This window comes from Maniola jurtina, chromosome 5 (assembly GCF_905333055.1).
Source record: "Maniola jurtina chromosome 5, ilManJurt1.1, whole genome shotgun sequence".
In the NCBI taxonomy this organism is placed as follows: domain Eukaryota; kingdom Metazoa; phylum Arthropoda; class Insecta; order Lepidoptera; family Nymphalidae; genus Maniola; species Maniola jurtina.
The window spans coordinates 2,894,153-2,913,258 of record NC_060033.1 but is presented as its reverse complement, the minus strand read 5'-3'; the positions used below and the strand labels follow the sequence as shown (position 1 = coordinate 2,913,258).

Here is a 19,106-nt window from a genome sequence, read left to right as displayed (position 1 = left end):
TAGTTTGTTCAATAGTTTCAATCGTATATAAAAATTAAAAGCTGAGATTAAATTAAATAAGTAAGAAAGTTAGTAAAGAGACCACGCCTAGGTGCCAATCCGTCTATGGACGTTGCGTGTTGAAGGTCATAGCACACATATCAACTTGGAAAGGGATCGTCACAGCATCAACTCGAGCCGTCCAGTATTCTTTGTATGAAACTCTTTACTGCAACGCAAACTAATCGGAATCGTAGCGTAGCTTCGCATCGGGACAAGCTCACGAACCGCAGTGCGGTGCGTGGTCTACTTGCAATTGCCGTGCCTACGGCTGGACCTCTCCGCACACTTCGTCCACGCTTGCCTGTATGTGGTCGGCGAGCTGTAAGCGTCACCTAGCTGTAGCAGAGTCCACGTACCAGGGCTTCTGAGCAAAAGGCGATACGGTGACGTTCCCTTTCCGAGTTGATATGTGTGCAGTGACCTTTAGACTGATATTATTCAACCCTTCATTTCGCCAAACGATCTAGTTAACTGTCACAAATGTAGTGAATTTCCGAGGATGTCCTACGTCACCGACACACACCCGCCTAAGCGCTGTTCATTTCCGACAGGAAACTGCCTGTACGCCACTTCTACGCTGCTAAACCATAAGAACCGACTAATTTCATACACACACACAGTAGTTGTATTCTTTACTAGCTTATCCCGGCAACTTCGTCGGTGTGGATTTAGGTTTTTGAAAATCCCGTAGGAACTCTTTGATTTTCCCATTGACATAGGGTGATTTTCCGGAATAAATTGTAGCCGATCTCACTCCTTCAACTAATATCCATTCAAAAAAACACATCGATCCGTTGCTCCGTTGCGGCGTGATTGAAGGACAAACCAACAAACCAAAAAATACACTTTCGCATAATTATTACATGGGTAATGATTTATTATAAGTAAGTAGGATAATCTTCTTGGCATATAAAATCGAAGACACACAAAGAGGCAGTTCTCATCAATATTATGAGGAAGTGCCGATACTTCCATTACTCGACCGACAAACTCTGTTCCGGAGTTAACGGTTAGTTCGCAAGTCATTCGCGGGAATTTCTAATTGATTACTTTGCTCGTTGACTTTGGCTTTTAACTGAACAAACTTTGTAACAATGTTAATTCCTTTAGTGCTGCCGACATGGCAGACAATGGGAGCCGTGATACAGAATAATACAATTATAGTATAGTCTAGTAATAGTATCAGTTTGTATAGACCGTATATTGACGTGATTCTTTCAATAAAACTTAACCAGTCTTCCTGCAATAGCCAATTCTGCTGGATGAAATGATCAAGGTGGTTCATCCCAATCATTCATCATCATGGCCCACTATTGAGCAAGGGCCTCCTCTCAGACTGAGAAGGGTTAAGGCCATGGTCTACCACGCTGGCCCAGTGCGGATCGGCAGACATTACACACCTTTGAGAACATTATGGCGTATGGTATAGCCGATATAACAACTAGTAAGTGATAAAAAATTCGAAATGATGAACTAAAAATTAGGCACATAATCTGGTACGATATGGTAGGTACGTAACCCTTCTTGTGGGAATCCAGCTCGCACCAGTTTTAATCATTTTAATTTATACTAGCTTAGTGCCCGTAATTTTTAAAATCATTTCTTAGTTGGGGGCTACCTGATAGAGATACGAACTCCTGTTTAACCCCCCTAAGGGTGGATTTTCAAAAATCCTTTCTTAGCAGACGTCTATGTTATAATAGCTATGTGCTTGTCAACAGCTTAATCCGTCCAGTAGTTTGAGCCGTGCATTGATAAACCAGTTAGTTAGTCTGTCAGTCAGTCAATTACCTTTTCATTTTATTATTTATGTGTAAGTTATTTAAATATACATATTTTTTGTTAAGATACAAGTTAGGCTTTGACTGCAATTTCGCCTGGTGGTAAGTGATGATGCAGTCTAAGATGGAAGTGGGCTAACCTGGAAGGTGCATGGCAGTTTTTATTAATCCTATATACACCTTTGGTTTCTACACAGCAAGCTCTTTCAAGTTTAAAGAGACAGTGTAGGTACTCATCTCGCTGTAAAGTTTCTAATTAACTAATTTCACATTTAATGGCAGCCATATTTGCCAGGCTGAATAAGGTTGGCACATGTTTAACCAAGAGGCCCCGGGGAAGACCCGATATCATAAATTCAGCCCTCATTACGCGTTTTATGTTTAAGCAGATTAAATAATACTGTGTTTACTTTAAGAGTTTGTCAGACTCCCTTTTAAATAAGCTTCCCATCGGTTCAGTAGTGCAAGAGATTACTTCCTACAAAACAAATTGTTCAGGATAGGTGTCGAACAAGCTCGAATAACAACTAATGTTGTTTAAAAGGCATTTTATTACTACTGTACAGAATTGAGAATAAGTAACATGGTGGACGCACAGGCCGCGCGTAGCTGTCTATCTGGCCGCATTTCGAATGTCGGGGTTCTCATTTGAGCACTTTATACGCGGCACGTCACTCGACACATATATATAGGTACGCACACATCCTAGCGGCGCGAACATCCTCCCGGCCCTTGAAAGATTCTTTCAAGAGCAAGAAGTTGGCAACAGGCAGATCCGATTAAGGGCCCGTCGCACAATGCCCTGAGCGGTGGAGATGTCTGCAACGCGGGGCACGTCATCAGCGCTGGGATGCAGTTGTGTCACTCTGCTAAGGCGCCAGCAGAGTGGTGGCGCGCTTGGTTCCTTCAGCAAAACTAGGTCGTGTACCTTCAATGTTGTACACCTTGTGCGCCACTTCGTGCGCTTTTGTAGTTCGGCCACATAAACGTTAGCCCATCGTTTCCAAAAGTGCTGGTGCGCCTGCTCCAGCCGTTGAAATCGGTCGAGTCGGTTGGTGTTGATTTCTTGTAGAGGTGGACTCGGCAAGGACATGAGTGGCCTGCCAATCAGAAAGTGCCCGGGTGTGAGACACTGGAGATCATTGGGGGAAGGACTGAGAGGACAGAGGGGCCGGCTGTTGAGGATTGACTCAACCTGTGCAAACAATGAAGATAATTCCTCGAAAGTTAAGTTGGATGTGCACATTACTCTTTTTGGATGAAATTTGGTTGCCTTTGTGCCGGCCTCCCACAAACCACTGAAGTTAAGAGCGTATACGAGGGAGAACTCAAACTCAATATTCTGTTTGGATACAAAGTCTTGTACAGAGTCTTGAAACTCCCCAGATTTTAGACGATCACGCTCGTTATGAAATAAAATCTTAGTTAGATGACTGTCAGCATATAATAAAATTGGACATTTTTTGTCGTAATTAAAATCGGACATAGAAAGATGGCCACCTACGCGGAGTATACTCTTTGCATCAATAACGGTGTCCAATGAAGATAGAAGTGAACTTGCTTTAAACTGTTTATTGTTAGACAAAAGTGTCAATCCGTTTGCAAAAGACTGACCTTGTGAAATCTTCACTGGAGCACACATGGAATTATCAAGTTCAGAAGCTTGCAATGGACCAGTCAACTTATTTTTGGACTTTCTTACGTCATTGATACATCGAAGCACCCAGGCATAACTGCGTTGTAAAATAGGAAATCTTGAAATTCTAGTTAAATCAAAGAAAGGTTCCTGGGCCTCCACTGCGAGTGCTTTGATTTCAGGTAGGTTTTTAATTCTATGTTCTTGTGCGGGCCAAGACGCTTCTGGTTCTAAAAGGTAAGTTGGTCCATGCCACCATAACTCACATTGATTCACGCAAGAGGGCTGCACACCACGTGAAACTAAATAAGCTGGATTCTGTGATGTAGGGGCATGGGAATTAAGTTCAGAAATTTCAGTTGTAGTCGATTTATTGGTTAGTTTCAGAAGAACTGGATGATGAGGCAGATAAAATGAAGATTCTGATAGGGGTTTGTCGTACACAGATAAATGCTTAAGGTCTGCATACTCCCTCATGAATTCTACATATGATTGCTTGAGTAAAGGCTGTTTATTGAAGCGCCCTTCAAGGTTAAAAATACTTCTTCCTGCCAATGCATAAGAACTCCCTAAGCAATCCTTGTCACAACGAAGCGGGATTTTTACGCAAAAATGGCCATCATCACAGCGGTAAGTGTTTTGGAGAAAATGCTGTTCGCAAAGATGCTCCTCTTCTTTATATATGGTCTTAGTAGGCACTTTTTCAAGTTCCAAAAATTTTGTAATTTCGTTAGATAAATCTGAGTCGCAACTAACTAAGTTGCAAGAAGTTTCTTGAGTAGGCTTATATTTATGTGCCTTTTTACTAGGGCATATAGGACCAGCTATTAGCCATCCTAACTTGGAGCTACGCAAAATAGGGTAATGCTCACCAAGAGAATGCTGTTCAGTGCCAATGATACACCAGAACAGCTCTGCGCCCAGAATAACATCAATATCAGAGGGAATGTTAAATGTTGGATCCGCCAGCTGAAAATTTGAAATGTTCAATCTTGTAATATCAAAGGAAATCTTAGGCAGCTGACCGGTGAGCTTAGGCAAAACTAAAGAAGATATAGTCGTATTGAAAGAGGAATGTTTTGATTTAATGTGGACTAAACATCGTTCTGATAAAACATTTAGTTTGGTGTCACCGATACCAATGATCTTGGTATCGATTTTTTGAGAAGGTAAGCCAAGACTTTGTTTGACAGCTGTGGTCAAGAATGAGGACTGACTTCCGCTGTCAAGAAGAGCACGCACTGTGACCTTTTCATTAGTGGTCGGATTAAACAAATCAACTAGTGCGGTGCATAGTAGAACTTCAGTCACCGATGTGGATGACATGGTAACAGTCTCTAGTGCTGGTTCTTCTTCACTTTCGGAGACGTTGACGTGGATCAGTGAATTGTGCCGTTGGTTACAGGTCTTACAGCCACCACCAGGCAGGCGGCACTGGTCCACGGTGTGATCCTTGCGGAGGCAATTCCGGCAAAGATTTAGAGAAGATACGAGTGCAGATCTATCTTCTGGAGATTTATTCTTGAAGGTCAAGCACTCGTAAATACGATGTTTACCTTTACAAACTGGACAGACAAAATTAACTTTAGATTTAGAAGGTGAACTTGTCGCTGAGAATGATTTAGTAAACTCCCTTTTACCCTTTGGTGAGGGTTCAAGGGAACTGCGATGTTTACTTTTAATTGTCTCAAATACATCTGCCCTATTTTTTAGAAATTGGAAGAAATCATCTAGTGTAGGGATGTCCTTCAATGAACTTCTGCTTTCTTCCCACTTCAAACTTGTGGTGGGGTCTAGCTTTTGGGAAATAAGAAAAATTATAAGCATGTCCCAACTTTCAGTAGGCAACCCTAATGTGTGAAGGGCACGCAAGTTTTTAGTGACATGGTCTATAATAAAACGAAAAGATTTCTCGGTTTCGCGAACCGTATCTACACTGAGCAAAGCCTTTAAGTGATTATTTATCAATTGGCGCTTGTTATCATAACGCTCGCAGAGAAGCTGCCATGCCTTACTATAATTTTTATCACTTACTTCCAAATTACTTATCACGCGGGCGGCCTCTCCTTCTAGGTATGAATTCAAATAATAAAACTTGTGTATATCTTTTATTCTAGTATTATCATGGACTAGAGACACAAAGGTGTCCTTAAATTCCAGCCATTTGTAATAAGAACCATCAAAGTTTGAAATTTTAATAGTTGGTAACTTAAAACCCAACAACCCGTCGCATTCGTCGTGATCATGACAAGAATGCGAAGAATTATTTTGTTTCTTTGGAGTAGAATTCGTATCAATTAATTGCTGGGCAGTCGCGATGCAATAGCAAAAGTCTTGCTCAATAGTTTCGCGAATATTTAATTCCGCGTCTAGGTTTTCTACATTAAGAACCTCTATTTGCGTTTGTAGCTCATCGAAATCCGTAAACAATGTTTCAAATCGACTTAATTTAATTGATAATTTGCTGACTTCGACTGGCGAAATTGACTTGCAACTAGACAAAACGTCTAAGTTATTTTTAAACTTAGTGAGTCGGCCTTTAAATGAGCTACGTTTCGCTGTTAATTCTCTTAGGTTAGTATCAAGACTCTGTTCGCTTAGCGACATTTTAATTAAGTAGTGTTACTGTGTTATTAATAAAATATAAAAATGGTAGGTACGATACGCTCCTATACTTCGATGCGTTGACTCGAGCCGGCCGGTGAGAGGCAGGCTCGCGGCTACGATCAAGGTCGCACGATGCAAATTCAGCCGCTGCAAGCGCGCTTGCAGATGCACCGTACGCGTAGACGTTGTTCGAAAGGAAGCGCTGAATCGCTGAAATTGATATTACGCAACACTGTAGTCGTAACTCGTAAACAATAAAAATAAGTAGGTAGATAGAATTGAGTTTTAGGTTTAATTTACTTATAATTGCGTTAATGTTTGCATGTAAATAGCAATTTAAATAAAGAATGAGTAAAATGGATCTAAGCCTTGCAAATGAGGCGTAAAACAAAATAAGTAAGTAGTTACTTAGGTATATTTTAACAAGTTTGGCATTTAACTGTTGTTTTAAACCAAATAAAATTTAAAGATAGGTGCTTATTAGGTTCGTAAGCAAAGAAGACCATAAATAAATTATTATTTAGGTATGAAGGCGCTTACGAAAGGCACTAGGTAGGTAGGTATAGATGTTCACAGTTGGAACTTAATTGTTATTATTAGGCAAATAAATTTCAAAGGCAGTGCTTATTAGCTTCGTAAGCAAAGAAGTCCTAAAATAAATATTTATTTAGGTGTAGGCACTTACGAAAAGCACTAAGTAGGTAATTAGGTACCTATAGATTATTTACATTAGGTAAATAAGTTTTAAAGACAGTGCTTATTAGCTTCGTAAGCAAAGAAGTCCTAAAATAAATGTTTATTTAGGTAAAGGCACTTACGAAAGCACTAGGTTGGTAAGTATAGATCACCCACAGTTTGGATTAACTTAATTGTTATTTTAAGGCAAATAAGTTTTAAAGACAGTGCTTATTAGCTTCGTAAGCAAAGAAGTCCTAAAATAAATATTTGTTTAGGTATAGGCACTTACGAAAAGCACTAGGTAGGTAAGTATAGATTACCCACAGTTTGGATTAACTTAATTGTTATTTTAAGGCAATTAAGCTTGAAAGACAGTGCTTATTAGCTTCGTAAGCAAAGAAGTCCTAAAATAAATGTTTATTTAGGTAAAGGCACTTACGAAAAGCACTAAGTAGGTAATTAAATACCTATAGATTGTGCACAGCCATAAAATAGATGGGTAATCTTAATGAATTTAAAGATTCTATATGCAATTAGACTAGATGTAGGCTTAATATTCACTATTACATTGATTTATGCATATAATAGAAAATATTTTATGCCTTTAGGGTCTAAATTCATTATCTGCACAGACTGAAGGGGACAAATTAGGGACAAAGAAAAGGAACTGGCTCACTCGATTTAACAGGCCACGTCCATTGCTTGATGCTCCTTGCCGGTTCTCGATCTTCCAAACTGCTGTAGACCTCGTCGGCTGAATAGGTAGACACAACACAAGATCCAAGTCTTCGATCGAAGTCGGCTCGAAGATCGTAGTCCCGTTGTGGCGTGGCGTGGCGTGGCACTTTAGATGCGAGTGGATTTCTTCGCCCAAACTTCGTTGTCCGAAATTGCAGGTCCTGTCACGGTCGCCATTTCTTGTTCAGGATAGGTGTCGAACAAGCTCGAATAACAACTAATGTTGTTTAAAAGGCATTTTATTACTACTGTACAGAATTGAGAATAAGTAACATGGTGGACGCACAGGCCGCGCGTAGCTGTCTATCTGGCCGCATTTCGAATGTCGGGGTTCTCATTTGAGCACTTTATACGCGGCACGTCACTCGACACATATATATAGGTACGCACACATCCTAGCGGCGCGAACACAAATTTTACATCTTTATAATATTAGTATAGATAAGATATAATTTGATAAAATATAACCCCTTGAATCCCACTGGAAGTTGTCATATATTAGATATTTGTATACGCTTTTATAGTTATTCAAACCTATTTTATTCAAATCTATACATAACTCTCACTTCAAAACATCTATGAATACCAAAGTTCTCTACTACTACTATTTTCTAAGCTGCTGTGACAGCGTTGCCTTGTTCATCGCTTTCGCTCTGGAAACGTATTTTCAATATAGCAAAGTGCCGCAAAAGTGTCATAAGTCAAGTGATCCATAATTTGTTAGACGGTGGTTATTTAAACATGACCAAATTTAACATAAAATTTTACTTATGTTATGTTTTACTTATTTTGGCAATACAAGCTTCTAGAAGAAAATGGAAACAATGTATTTTTTTAATGATAATTTTGAATGAGTGTGTTTAATTTTGTCACCATCAGTATTTAAAGCATCGACCTTTTTGAAGAACACTTAAGGTCCAAACGCACTTACGCTGCGTTGCGCCACGCGACGTGGTGCGATACGGCACGTCAAAATATAGTTTATATGAGTTTGTATGGAGTAAAGTGCTACTGCGTCACGTCGCGTTGTAAGTGCTTTTGGACCATTAGTCCAATCAGGTTACGTAATAAGTTACATTGAATAACACGCTTGGCGACTTCGGTCAGAAGATGGACGCACCATCAGCGTCGATGTCAAATTAATTGTTCGATATTAACCTGATGCGTAAAAGTACAGTATAGGCATCACCAATAACCAAAGAGAAATAAATAATCTTTTTTAGTAATACAATAATCACATCATAAAGCATTTACATAATATGATCTTTATTCTTTTTATACTACAATGTATTACAGTATAATTCTTCATCGCCGCGTCAGCGTCGAAAGCTTGCCCGCTTAGAGAATAGTCCGACGATATTCCGTCACATTGAATCACACGCTCGGCAGCTTCGGACAGCCCGCACCTGACGTATCGGTGTCACATTGGCTCAGTGGCGAACTGTTGCGGAGATGTGTGAAGACTATGCAACCTGTGGAGAAGGCATTTTAATTTCTTTTTAAGCTAGTCAATTTTCTATCCGCATTGAAACACTGTAATTTTGGGGATACAAAAAACCCAAATGTCTAAGCAAAAGGCGCAAGAGCGTTTTCCGATACAAACAAGAAAGCAAAATTGTATTGTCTTCTAGTTCCAACCTAGATCTATGTTTAAAATTTAAAGCCTTAGGGAAGTTAGTTTTAATTGATTGCATTTGTGTCAAATAGACAAATAAACTAACTAACAGACCGACAAAAAGCAAAGTAGTAAAAGTGTTAAACATGCTGACCTTTCCTCAACTGCCTCAACTTTTGCATTTTTCGGTATACTTATTTGAATCCATTTTACTCGAACTGATTCGATGTTAACTGTGCTATCAATTTTGGAAAAATGCGCAAGTCGTGCTAAGCCTAAACACTGTATTAGATATATAGAGTGGCTCTTCCAAACAAAACCCGTGTTCTTTAACATTGTCAAAATTTATTAGTATGACAATGGTACTGTGGACTGGACACGTCTTGTACCTAAGCAAAAATAAGTTGCAGCCTGAAAAAAACTTTATTCGAAATGACAAATCTAATTCGTAGTAATAAATAGAAATTGTTGCTACTGACTAATTTTAAAAGTCGGATTAAAAGTACACCAATATACCTAAAAGTCAAGTTTATAAAGTACCAGCTCCAACCAATCGTGGCTCCGTATAGGAACTTGTTGTGTACGAGATGAGTTAATGCGGACATTCGATATCGACTGAAGTAGTAATCGAATGAACCCCGTCCCGGTGAATGACGACGCGTACTCGTGTATTGTGAATGTATTCTGGCTTATTGAATGTACTTTACCCAATACCAACGTCATCCATACTATATCCACACTTCCATACTAATATAAATGCGAAAGTGTGTCGGTCGGTCTGTCTGCTAGCTTTTCACGGCCCAACAGTTTAACCGATTTTGATGAAATTTGGCACAGAGTTAGCTTACATCCCAGGCAAGAACATAAGCTACTTTTTATCCCGGAAAATCAAAGAGTTTCCACGGGATTCTTAAAGGCCCAACTTGAATACACATGGACTAAGTCGCGGAAATCATCTACTTTGGTACAGAGCGAGGATGTATCCTGGAATGAATATGGACTAGTACTTTTTACCCCGCAAATCATTTCGGAAATTGGAGATTGCCCACGGGACGTTTGAAAACCTAAATCCATACACGGATGAAGTCGCGGGCATCATCTAGTTGTATTATAATAGTTAATTTGTGACACTACCCACTTTTTGAATGGTTTTATTGTTTTCTTTCTTATACAGTTTTCCTATTCAAGCAAAATCTCAAATTTATTAAGGCACCGTTCCACTGGTGCACATGCTATGCACGTCACTTGCCATATCGCGTCCATTTCGTAGAACAGTAGTGGATGGATATCGCCTATATTTGTAGAGAAATTCAATGCGCGTAGAGTGTCGGTACGTGGCAATAATCATTTGCCCTAAGCCAGCTTAAAGTGCCTACATCACACTAATATTATAAAGGAGAAAGTTTGTATGTGTGTGTGTGTGTATGTTTGTTACTCCTTCACGCAAAAACTACTGGACGGATTGGGCTGAAATTTAGAATGGAGATAAATTATACCCTGGATTAGCACATAGGCTACTTTTTATCCCGGAAAATCAAAAAGTTCCCACGGGAATTTTAAAAACCTACATCCACGCGAACGAAGTCGCGGGTATCAGCTAGTATTAAATATACTTATATTAAAATACCTAAATGCTAATTAAGTATATTCTATCCACACAAGTTCTCCTTTTCCAAAGGTTGTAAAAATCCCGCCCGAATAAGTTATCAAGTTTCAAAGACACATCATTATTCAAATAAAACTTCGCCAAAGTGCGTGAAACGTGACTACACTGCTATCTAGTTGCCGTAATCTGGGTGCTGCCACACTTGTTCGTTATCGTCCGGATTTATATCCAACCACTTACTGGTAAAGAATTCAACAGCTACAGCAGTCTTGGATCATCTTATTACTAATTATATTTGAAAAGAAAGAAAGAAAAAAAGTACGAAAAAGAAGATTTCTTTAAATGAGTTGTGGTTGGATGCGTCTTAGCGGCCCCAATGTCATAGTTTGTAAGACGTTATGACAAATACAATATGGCGGACATGACAAACAAAAATATGTCAAGATAAAAATAAAATTCAGATTTAGTAATGAGAGGTGATCATTGATAAGACTCAGAAAATATATTGTTTGTATGTATTGAAAATATTGACCAGCCATATTATGTGACGATGTTTTAAGAGAGTGGTCGAGTTTTAGTTTTAAACTTTATCTTGTTTATAAATATCGTTTTTTGTGTTGTATTGTTGATTAGCTATCTAGCTGATTAATCACTTTAAACATAAAGTCGTCACTTCTGACTAATAGAAAGCGTCATATTAGTGACCATATAAATTTTTTATCGAATATTTGTAGTTGTGCCCCAAAGATATGTCTTTGAAAGGGTTCCGCAAAAAAATTTTTACGGTTCGTTTGTCAAGTTTGAGAACCGAAAAATTGAAGATATTTCTCATAACTCGAGAAGAATCAAGTGTAATTTGGAGCCTTGTTATCTCTCTAAAGATTGATTCTTGTCATATGTATTAGGATATACAATATACATATAATATTTCGATTTAGGATATTGATAATAACTTATTGGTATTATTTGATTCTATAGTGACGATTATATTTCATAAAGTATGTAAGTAGGAGGGACTTCGTCTGTGGTGGCGTTTGCTGGCGCGCGTGCGGTGCTTTTTTGGAGTGTTTTTTTGTGAGAAGTGGCCGGTTTTTGTGTTCTGCTGGTGTTTATTGGTGATGGAACTGGCTGGGAAGCGCTCTAAATGGCGCCGCGTTGTATGTCGGCGGGCGCCGGCACAGACGGAGTCCATACTTATACATATAGTTTCCATAACTTGTGAATAACTACAAACTTGACATTGGCTAATCAGTGTAAAGCCAGACGAGAGAGAAAAAATAAATAAAAGATAATGTATTACGTATATATTTATGAAGATATTATAAGTTATTTTACCTAAAGACATCGATAGAACAAGATAAACGATTTTACTTCACCAAAGCAACAGAATTATAGACCGTACTCTGTAGTCTATAAGCACTTTAAAATTGATGCCATAAATAAAAAAAAAAATATTTTAATAAGTCCAAAAATAGAAAGACGCTCTCCTTAAGATTGTTATCTTTTCTTCCCTCTAAAGTCTTATTTTACCCCATCTTAATCCAAACATATTAATTATGATTCGGTACAAATACTGTAACGACTAATAAAAGAATTCCTTCCGATGCCGAGATTACATCAGCCGACGTTAATAATGAAAACGCTGATGTTAGTACAATGTAAGTCCCCCACTAATTCCCCTATCGAATCCCCACCCCATTTAATAAAACCCACAGATGCACCGCACTAGTCAACTGCACGAAATTAGAACGTCGTAAGTGACAAATTCGCGAATATAATTTATTACGTTCTTCAAATTACTATCTACTTACAAAGTAAAAAAATTAAGTTCGTCCTACGTATGCGTAAATCGAAATAAGTACGTGTGATTTATAAAATAGGGGGAACATTTTGTGTCCCGATTCCTGTAAGTCTATACACTATTGAATTTGAATGGTTGTTTTCGAGCGGCGGAACTATTATTTGCACTCAGTAGTACATGGTATTACTATTACAATTGGTTTTTTCACAAATTGTATATCTGTCAATTTTACATTTTAATTTTTTTTAACAAAAAATAAAATAAAAAATGTACTTCCCATTTAATTCTCATGATGACACTTGGTCGGATGCTGCTCCAAACTAACCACCTATTAAAATTTACAATTCAATAAAACACAGTGCATAACGGAAATGGCATAGGAAAAAAGTCCTTCTAAAAGCATTTCCTTCCAAAAGGGAGAACTTTTCCTTTCGCGATATCGGTAGGAATTTCACAGTTTTCCGATTTGGTAGATAATCGATAAGAAAAAATCCTTTTTGACAGGTAAGAGTTTTAGTCAGGTAAATCACAACTGCAAAAATTCCTGTAATATTTTTACTTTTGCTGTAAAACACGTACTAGGTTCTGCAATAACGCCGCTGCAATGTCCCCTTCATTTAAATCACAAGTGATGCCTAATACTCCATGTAATTGTATTTCAGGGGATTGGGAATTAAATCCGCGACAAATGGAAACATGCATACGGGGTTTGTTTTGGCTAAACTTTTGCCTATAGATCTGGAACAACCAAACATGTTATGCGGGATTTGTTTTGTCGATCCATAGAGCTAGAACAAACGAATTCTAAAAAACTGAACGAGTTATTCTTGTACAATCAGTGTTCTGTTATAAAAAAAAAATCTAAACTCAAAATGAAAATAAATAAAGATTGCGTGCGTTTGTTTCTCTCAGTACAGATTTTATACCAAGTATAGACTCACTCATACAACTCATCTTGGTTGATTGCCGGCAATAATTTACTAGATATGTAATCATAAGCTATGTGCTAACAGGATGGATTTGTTGGGATTTAATAAAAGTTTATTAGTTAGAGGGGGGCCAATAGGTAAGTTCACAAAAAAGAACAAAAACGCCGATATTTTCATCAGTGGAAATTAATAGATACAAGAACCCATTGCAATAGCTATATGGTATACTGGCTGATGCCCGCACCTTCATCCGCGTGGATTTAAGCTTTTAAAAACCCCGTAGAAACTCTTTGATTTTGCGAAATAAAAAGTAGCTTAAGTAACTCCCCAGGTCTTAAATTAAACTATACCCAAGCGAAAAACCACGTCGATCCTTTGCTCCTTTGTAAGGTGGTTCAAAGACAAACCAATAAACACACACACTTTCGCATTCATAATATTATGAGTAGTGATGGTTTTAACTCTATCCTCTATAGGGTCGAAACCTTTGAACAGTTGTGGCCCAGAAAAACATATTATATTGCAGTATCTTACATGGGTTTACCTACTTTAGGTGCGCTACCAAAAAATGTCTTTCATAAAGGTCTAAGTGACTTTTTATAACCGAATACTCATAATCTCATGGTAATAAAGCTTTGATGTCACGGTGAAATGACGTTAAAATATTACGACTTCAGTCATTATTCATTAAGCACCAATATGGTGCCTTAACCCGTCTGGATGCGTCATTAATTATATAGTAGATCACACTAATATTATAAAGGAGAAAGTTTGTGTGTATGTGTATGTGTGTGTGTGTGTGTATGTGTGTGTGTGTGTATGTTTGTTACTCTTTCACGCAAAAACTACTGAACGGATTTGGCTGAAATATGGAATAGAGATAGATAATATCCTGGATTAGCACATAGGCTACTTTTATCCTGGAAAATCAAGGAGTTCCCACGGGATTTCAAAAACCTAAATCCACGCGGACAAAGTCGCGGACATCAGCTAGTTTTTGTATATTTTCGTTCGTGATAAACTTTTGAGGGTCTCAAATACTTGCTGGTCCATGTGCATACTAAGATTTTGTTTTAATTACAAGTTACTAAATAGTAAAGTCGTTGGTAAGTTAGATGGTATCATATCGGAACTCTAATCCACTTGGCGGTACGGCTTTTCCAAAAATGTCCATACGAATTTCCCATTCTAAATCTAGTTTATTAGAGGACAAGGTAACATCATCAGAAAGATGGGAAATTAGCTACGGAAATTTTTGCATCAAAACATAAAATTAACCAATTTTATTATTGCAGGCAGGGGAAGCAGTTAAGCAAGAGGCATCTGAAGTAACGATTTTTCAATTGATCACTTGATCAATTTGCTTAGTAATATCGGTTGTGGAATTGGAAGGATCTGAGAACCAACCGCATTATTATACTAAGAAAAGCACCTACCATTATGTGATTAATGGGAAGAAGTCCCGACCCGAAGTGGTAAAGTTGGAATGAGACACATTAGTTCCGTCCACGTTGGTGTCTTTTCGGAACTGATATTGATCAAGAATATTTTGACCAGGTTCTTAACGGAATAAGATGTACATTGTACATAATATCGGTCGTATTCTACGGAACGATTGCGTAGGTCTACGTTTTCATTGAAGAGGGAATAAAACATTCCCGTAACTAGGTCACCTTGAAATTCGGTATGCGACGAATTCAGTTTGCGATTCGCAATTTCAAAAGTTTTTTACCGTTGGCATTTTAAAAAAAATCAAAAGCTTTTGATTTTGCTGGTACGTACATGAAACAGACATAGCTACGCTATGTTACGGTAGGTTGCACGTTTTCGGTGACAAAATTTAAAATTCAACAGGCCTAGAAACGAAGTTCAACTGCATTCAGTACTGACGACCGTAATTACTATTGATTGACTGAAACTTTTCCATCTATTGACTAATTCCGGTTATGTGCATTTTGTGAAATTAAATACTATTTTATTAACAAATTGTAACCTTTTTAACGATTTTTTGAATTAAATATAATATATTCTCGTAATACTCTTAAAACGCACCGAAAACTGCCTAAAATCGAACCTTGGATCTTTAGACTTAAACACAATCGATTGATTGAACTATCAACTACCGAATAGGCTATACCCTCCAATAAAGCGGACTACAGTTGTTTGCTAATAAACAAATACAATTAACTAAATAATCCAATACCAATAATAATTCCGTCGAGGCTCGAAGTTTCATTTATTGAAGGTTTATTGAAGGGTTAAGCTGCGTAATCGGTTTCTAGTTTGTACAAATCATTTTATTATCTCAGAAAAGGGTAAATCACAAACGAACTGACGAAGCGATTTTGCCTTGTTAGTTTTCGAACTTTCTGTAAACCCCAGTTTACACTAAGCGAACTGTTACGCCACTGCCAAAATAATTAAAAACAGGTCTAGGTATAGTAAATCATAATTTATGTTTCAAAATGGGGGGTTGAATATTCAGTAATGAAAAATTCACGCTGCCTCACCGCTGGTACGACCGATGATAGTGCGGTTTCTAGCTAAGTAGAATACTAAAATATTAGGTCATTTCATAAGGGGATGATTTCCCTTATCGGAATTATTGTATCATCATCATCATCATCATCATCATCATCATCAGCCTGTGGATGTCCACTGCTGGACATAGGCCTTCCCTAAAGAGCGCCACCGCATACCCGGTCCTCAGCTTTCCTCATCCAGCCACTTCCCGCCATATTGTATGATACAAGGCAGAAAGCTGAGGTGTGAAATACACTGTAAATTATGTGTAGTGTATTACAATGCACAATTGTATTGTGTTTTTTGTGACATTACCATCAATTTTTTTTCTTTTTCTATAAATATAAAAGGACAAAATAATTTCATTCATTAGAAAGAAAGAAACAAAAAAATGTTTATTTGATGCCACAGAAATTACAGATAAAATAATAATCGCACAAAATAAGATTCATGATGTATGGATCGGTATGGATCATGGATAGCTAATATTTTAGTGCTTGGACTAGTACACTGCCTAGGGCTAGCACTTGGTAGATGTAAATTAGCCGTTAGATCAGAAAATAGTCTCCGAACCATCTTTGAACAGAGCCTAGGGACATTGGTTTCACTTGGAATGGAAAGCTTTCTATCCGAGCTAGACGATATTAGTTTATCTCTCTATTTTATGAAACCTAGTTCATGTGAGATATATAAGATCGTGTTCATACCGTATTAGCCTCAAGAGGATTCAATGAAGAGCAGACGCCGTTATGCCACAGACAAACATACTGCAATAGCCTTAGGTACAAATGAAATAGTATCTAGTTTTGACTAAATTCCACTTAGGTTATTCAGTATGCTCTTTTTATTACGGTAATCTGTAGGTATAATGTACGTGAACATTTGGAGAATGGGATACTAATAGAATAGAATGGAATGGAATAGAATAGAATAGAAGAACATAGTTGATTTCTAAGTAGATCTACTTTCTTCTTTTTATTCTTTTCTTTATCTGTATTATTGCCTATGTGTTGTGATCTCCCTAGTGTAGTTGAGAGCACTGTGGGAGTGGGAGTTATTGGGTTCAATTCACGGCTGAAACTGCCTTGGACCCGTTTCAAGTCCGCTGCAAACTTGACCAGCAAACTTGATCGTGCATGGCCAGTAGCGTAACGATAAAGGAAAAAAAAGATGTTACTTTAAGTTAGTGCATGATAGGTTATTTTCTTTCGTAAGTGCACCTGTAATGGACAACCACACCGCAGTGAATTTATATATTTTATAATCATAATTATTTTGGAAGTTGTTGGTGTAAACAAAAAAAAGTATTTGCAAAAAAAAGAAACATTGAGAAAAAACCTGCATTCCTGAGAGCTATTAGGTAGGTACAACTTTGGTACAGAATGATTCGACTTCAGGGCTCTCTCCGTCACTCGCTTCATACAATCGTAGTTCCAATTTCATTTGTACATTAAGCAACCAAAGTCCATGAAATTTTGCAGACATGTTCTAGAAACTAATATCTGTGCCTGTGGTGTTTTAGATTTTTCTAAAAGTATGTAGTTTTAAAATTACAGGGGCTCAAAGATTTGTATGTAAATTTTTAAGACTGCGTATCTTTGAAATTGAATATTTTAACAGAAATCTGGAAAACCACAAACATAGATATTAGTTCATAGAATATGTCTGCAAAATTTCATGGACTTTGGTTGCTTAATATTCAAACGAAACTGGAACTACGTTTGTATGAAGCGAGTGACGGAGAGACTCTTAAATATTGGCACAGAAGTATCCAGTGTTCATATTAGAAAGCAATATCTTTGAAATCAAACTGTCTGTTATGTTGCAGAAACGAATGTTCAAAGAAAATATTTTTGCAGCCAGTGATATCAAAGCGGTGTCACTGAGCGGAAAGTTTGCTGCAAAACGTGTGTCCTTTTAAAGTCCCGTCTAAAACACAGAGGCCTTATAATTTGTTCGGTCTGTATGTCCGTATGTCAAACAATATGTTATTCAGAGACTATTCAAACTGTAAAAATGAAGGGCAGTTATAAAAACTTGTTGCCGCTTCATAGATATTCAGATTTTTAAAAAATCTTTCAGGATACCTCCTAAATTCTCCAATATCCTTTCGAATAGGATCTCGTTTCAAAATACATAGATATTTTAAAATCATTATGAAATTTAAAAAAAAGAAAATACTTACTTAATTACGTTTCTCAAATAGTGTTTCTAAACAAATAATAACCGTTTATGATATATTATTTTATTTTATCTGCACGTATTTAGATTGTGTAACGTTACAATTGTAATTTAGGTTACGATGGGGCTGGCGTGTTTGTGTCGGACAAAAGTCCCAAAAAAAATTAAGATTAAAAAAAAAAATACCACTTTGGCGCTCATGACCGTCAAATTCGTAATTTGTGTGAGTATATCCCAGTATCTAACTTTAAATAAACTAGTTACTACTTAATATTGAAAATCTGATAAACTCTGGAATACCTACTAGCATATTAATATTATAAAGTTGTAAAAAAATTTATTAAACTAACTTGTTATCGTTGCTCATATTATATAGACCAAGATTAAATAGATTTTGACGTAGAATGTTTTGATAGATAGATACGAATAACTAGATAAATTGTTTATTGCCATACAAAACATGAGTAGGTACAAAGAGAATGATATACAAACAGAAAAATCAGTGATTAAAGGCGGTTTCGATTTAGCTAGATGTTACATTATTATTTATTACATTCAAATGAACTCCTTCGATGTATTGTTAACCCCGCTCGAAACTTTAATCAAACTCTATATACGTACCGAAACAATTCCAAAACGTATCTTTCATTATATCAGAGGCAAAACAAACAAGCGATTGTGATACGAGAGTTCAACCAATTACGTGCGAAATTATCTTGGCGTGTAATGAATCGCCTGACTTGGGATATTAATGAGTGATTCCCGAGTTGCGTAACCGCGACAATTAGCCCGCCTGTGCGGCTTTACTGAACACTACATTCCGCACAATTTAGCAGCGTCGCTTTGTCCCTTAGGCCACGCACACATTACCCAATTTAATTATGAATGCTTATGACCTTGAAACCTTAAATTTTGCACAGTGGTTTCTTTTTAATGTAGACAAGGAATAAGCCTTATTATTCAAAATTC

General features: G+C 37.3%; 1 protein-coding gene and 1 long non-coding RNA gene across 2 annotated transcripts; both read right to left on the bottom strand.

The window, feature by feature from the left end:
- Window positions 1-2,319: 2,319 nt before the first annotated feature.
- Window positions 2,320-6,602, bottom strand: LOC123865229. Its single transcript, XM_045906159.1, has 2 exons — window positions 4,332-6,602; window positions 2,320-2,923 (listed from the first exon to the last, which is right to left on the bottom strand). The coding sequence occupies exons 1-2, from the start codon at window positions 6,064-6,066 to the stop codon at window positions 2,754-2,756; spliced, it is 1,905 nt and encodes a 634-aa protein (XP_045762115.1). The 5' UTR covers window positions 6,067-6,602; the 3' UTR covers window positions 2,320-2,753.
- Window positions 6,603-8,705: 2,103 nt separating this feature from the next.
- LOC123865230 lies at window positions 8,706-18,523 on the bottom strand. The gene is made up of 2 exons (XR_006795942.1): window positions 18,488-18,523; window positions 8,706-8,954 (listed from the first exon to the last, which is right to left on the bottom strand). It is a non-coding gene; the product is annotated as an uncharacterized LOC123865230 (long non-coding RNA).
- Window positions 18,524-19,106: the final 583 nt, after the last annotated feature.

Excerpts from the sequence above, each read along its gene's own strand:
- LOC123865229 (XM_045906159.1), bottom strand. The coding sequence starts at position 6,066 with ATGTCGCTAAGCGAACAGAGTCTTGATACTAACCTAAGAGAATTAACA. Across the intron at positions 2,924-4,331 it reads CACTGAACAGCATTCTCTTG|GCCACTCATGTCCTTGCCGA; the intron begins GTGAGCATTACC and ends TCTGATTGGCAG.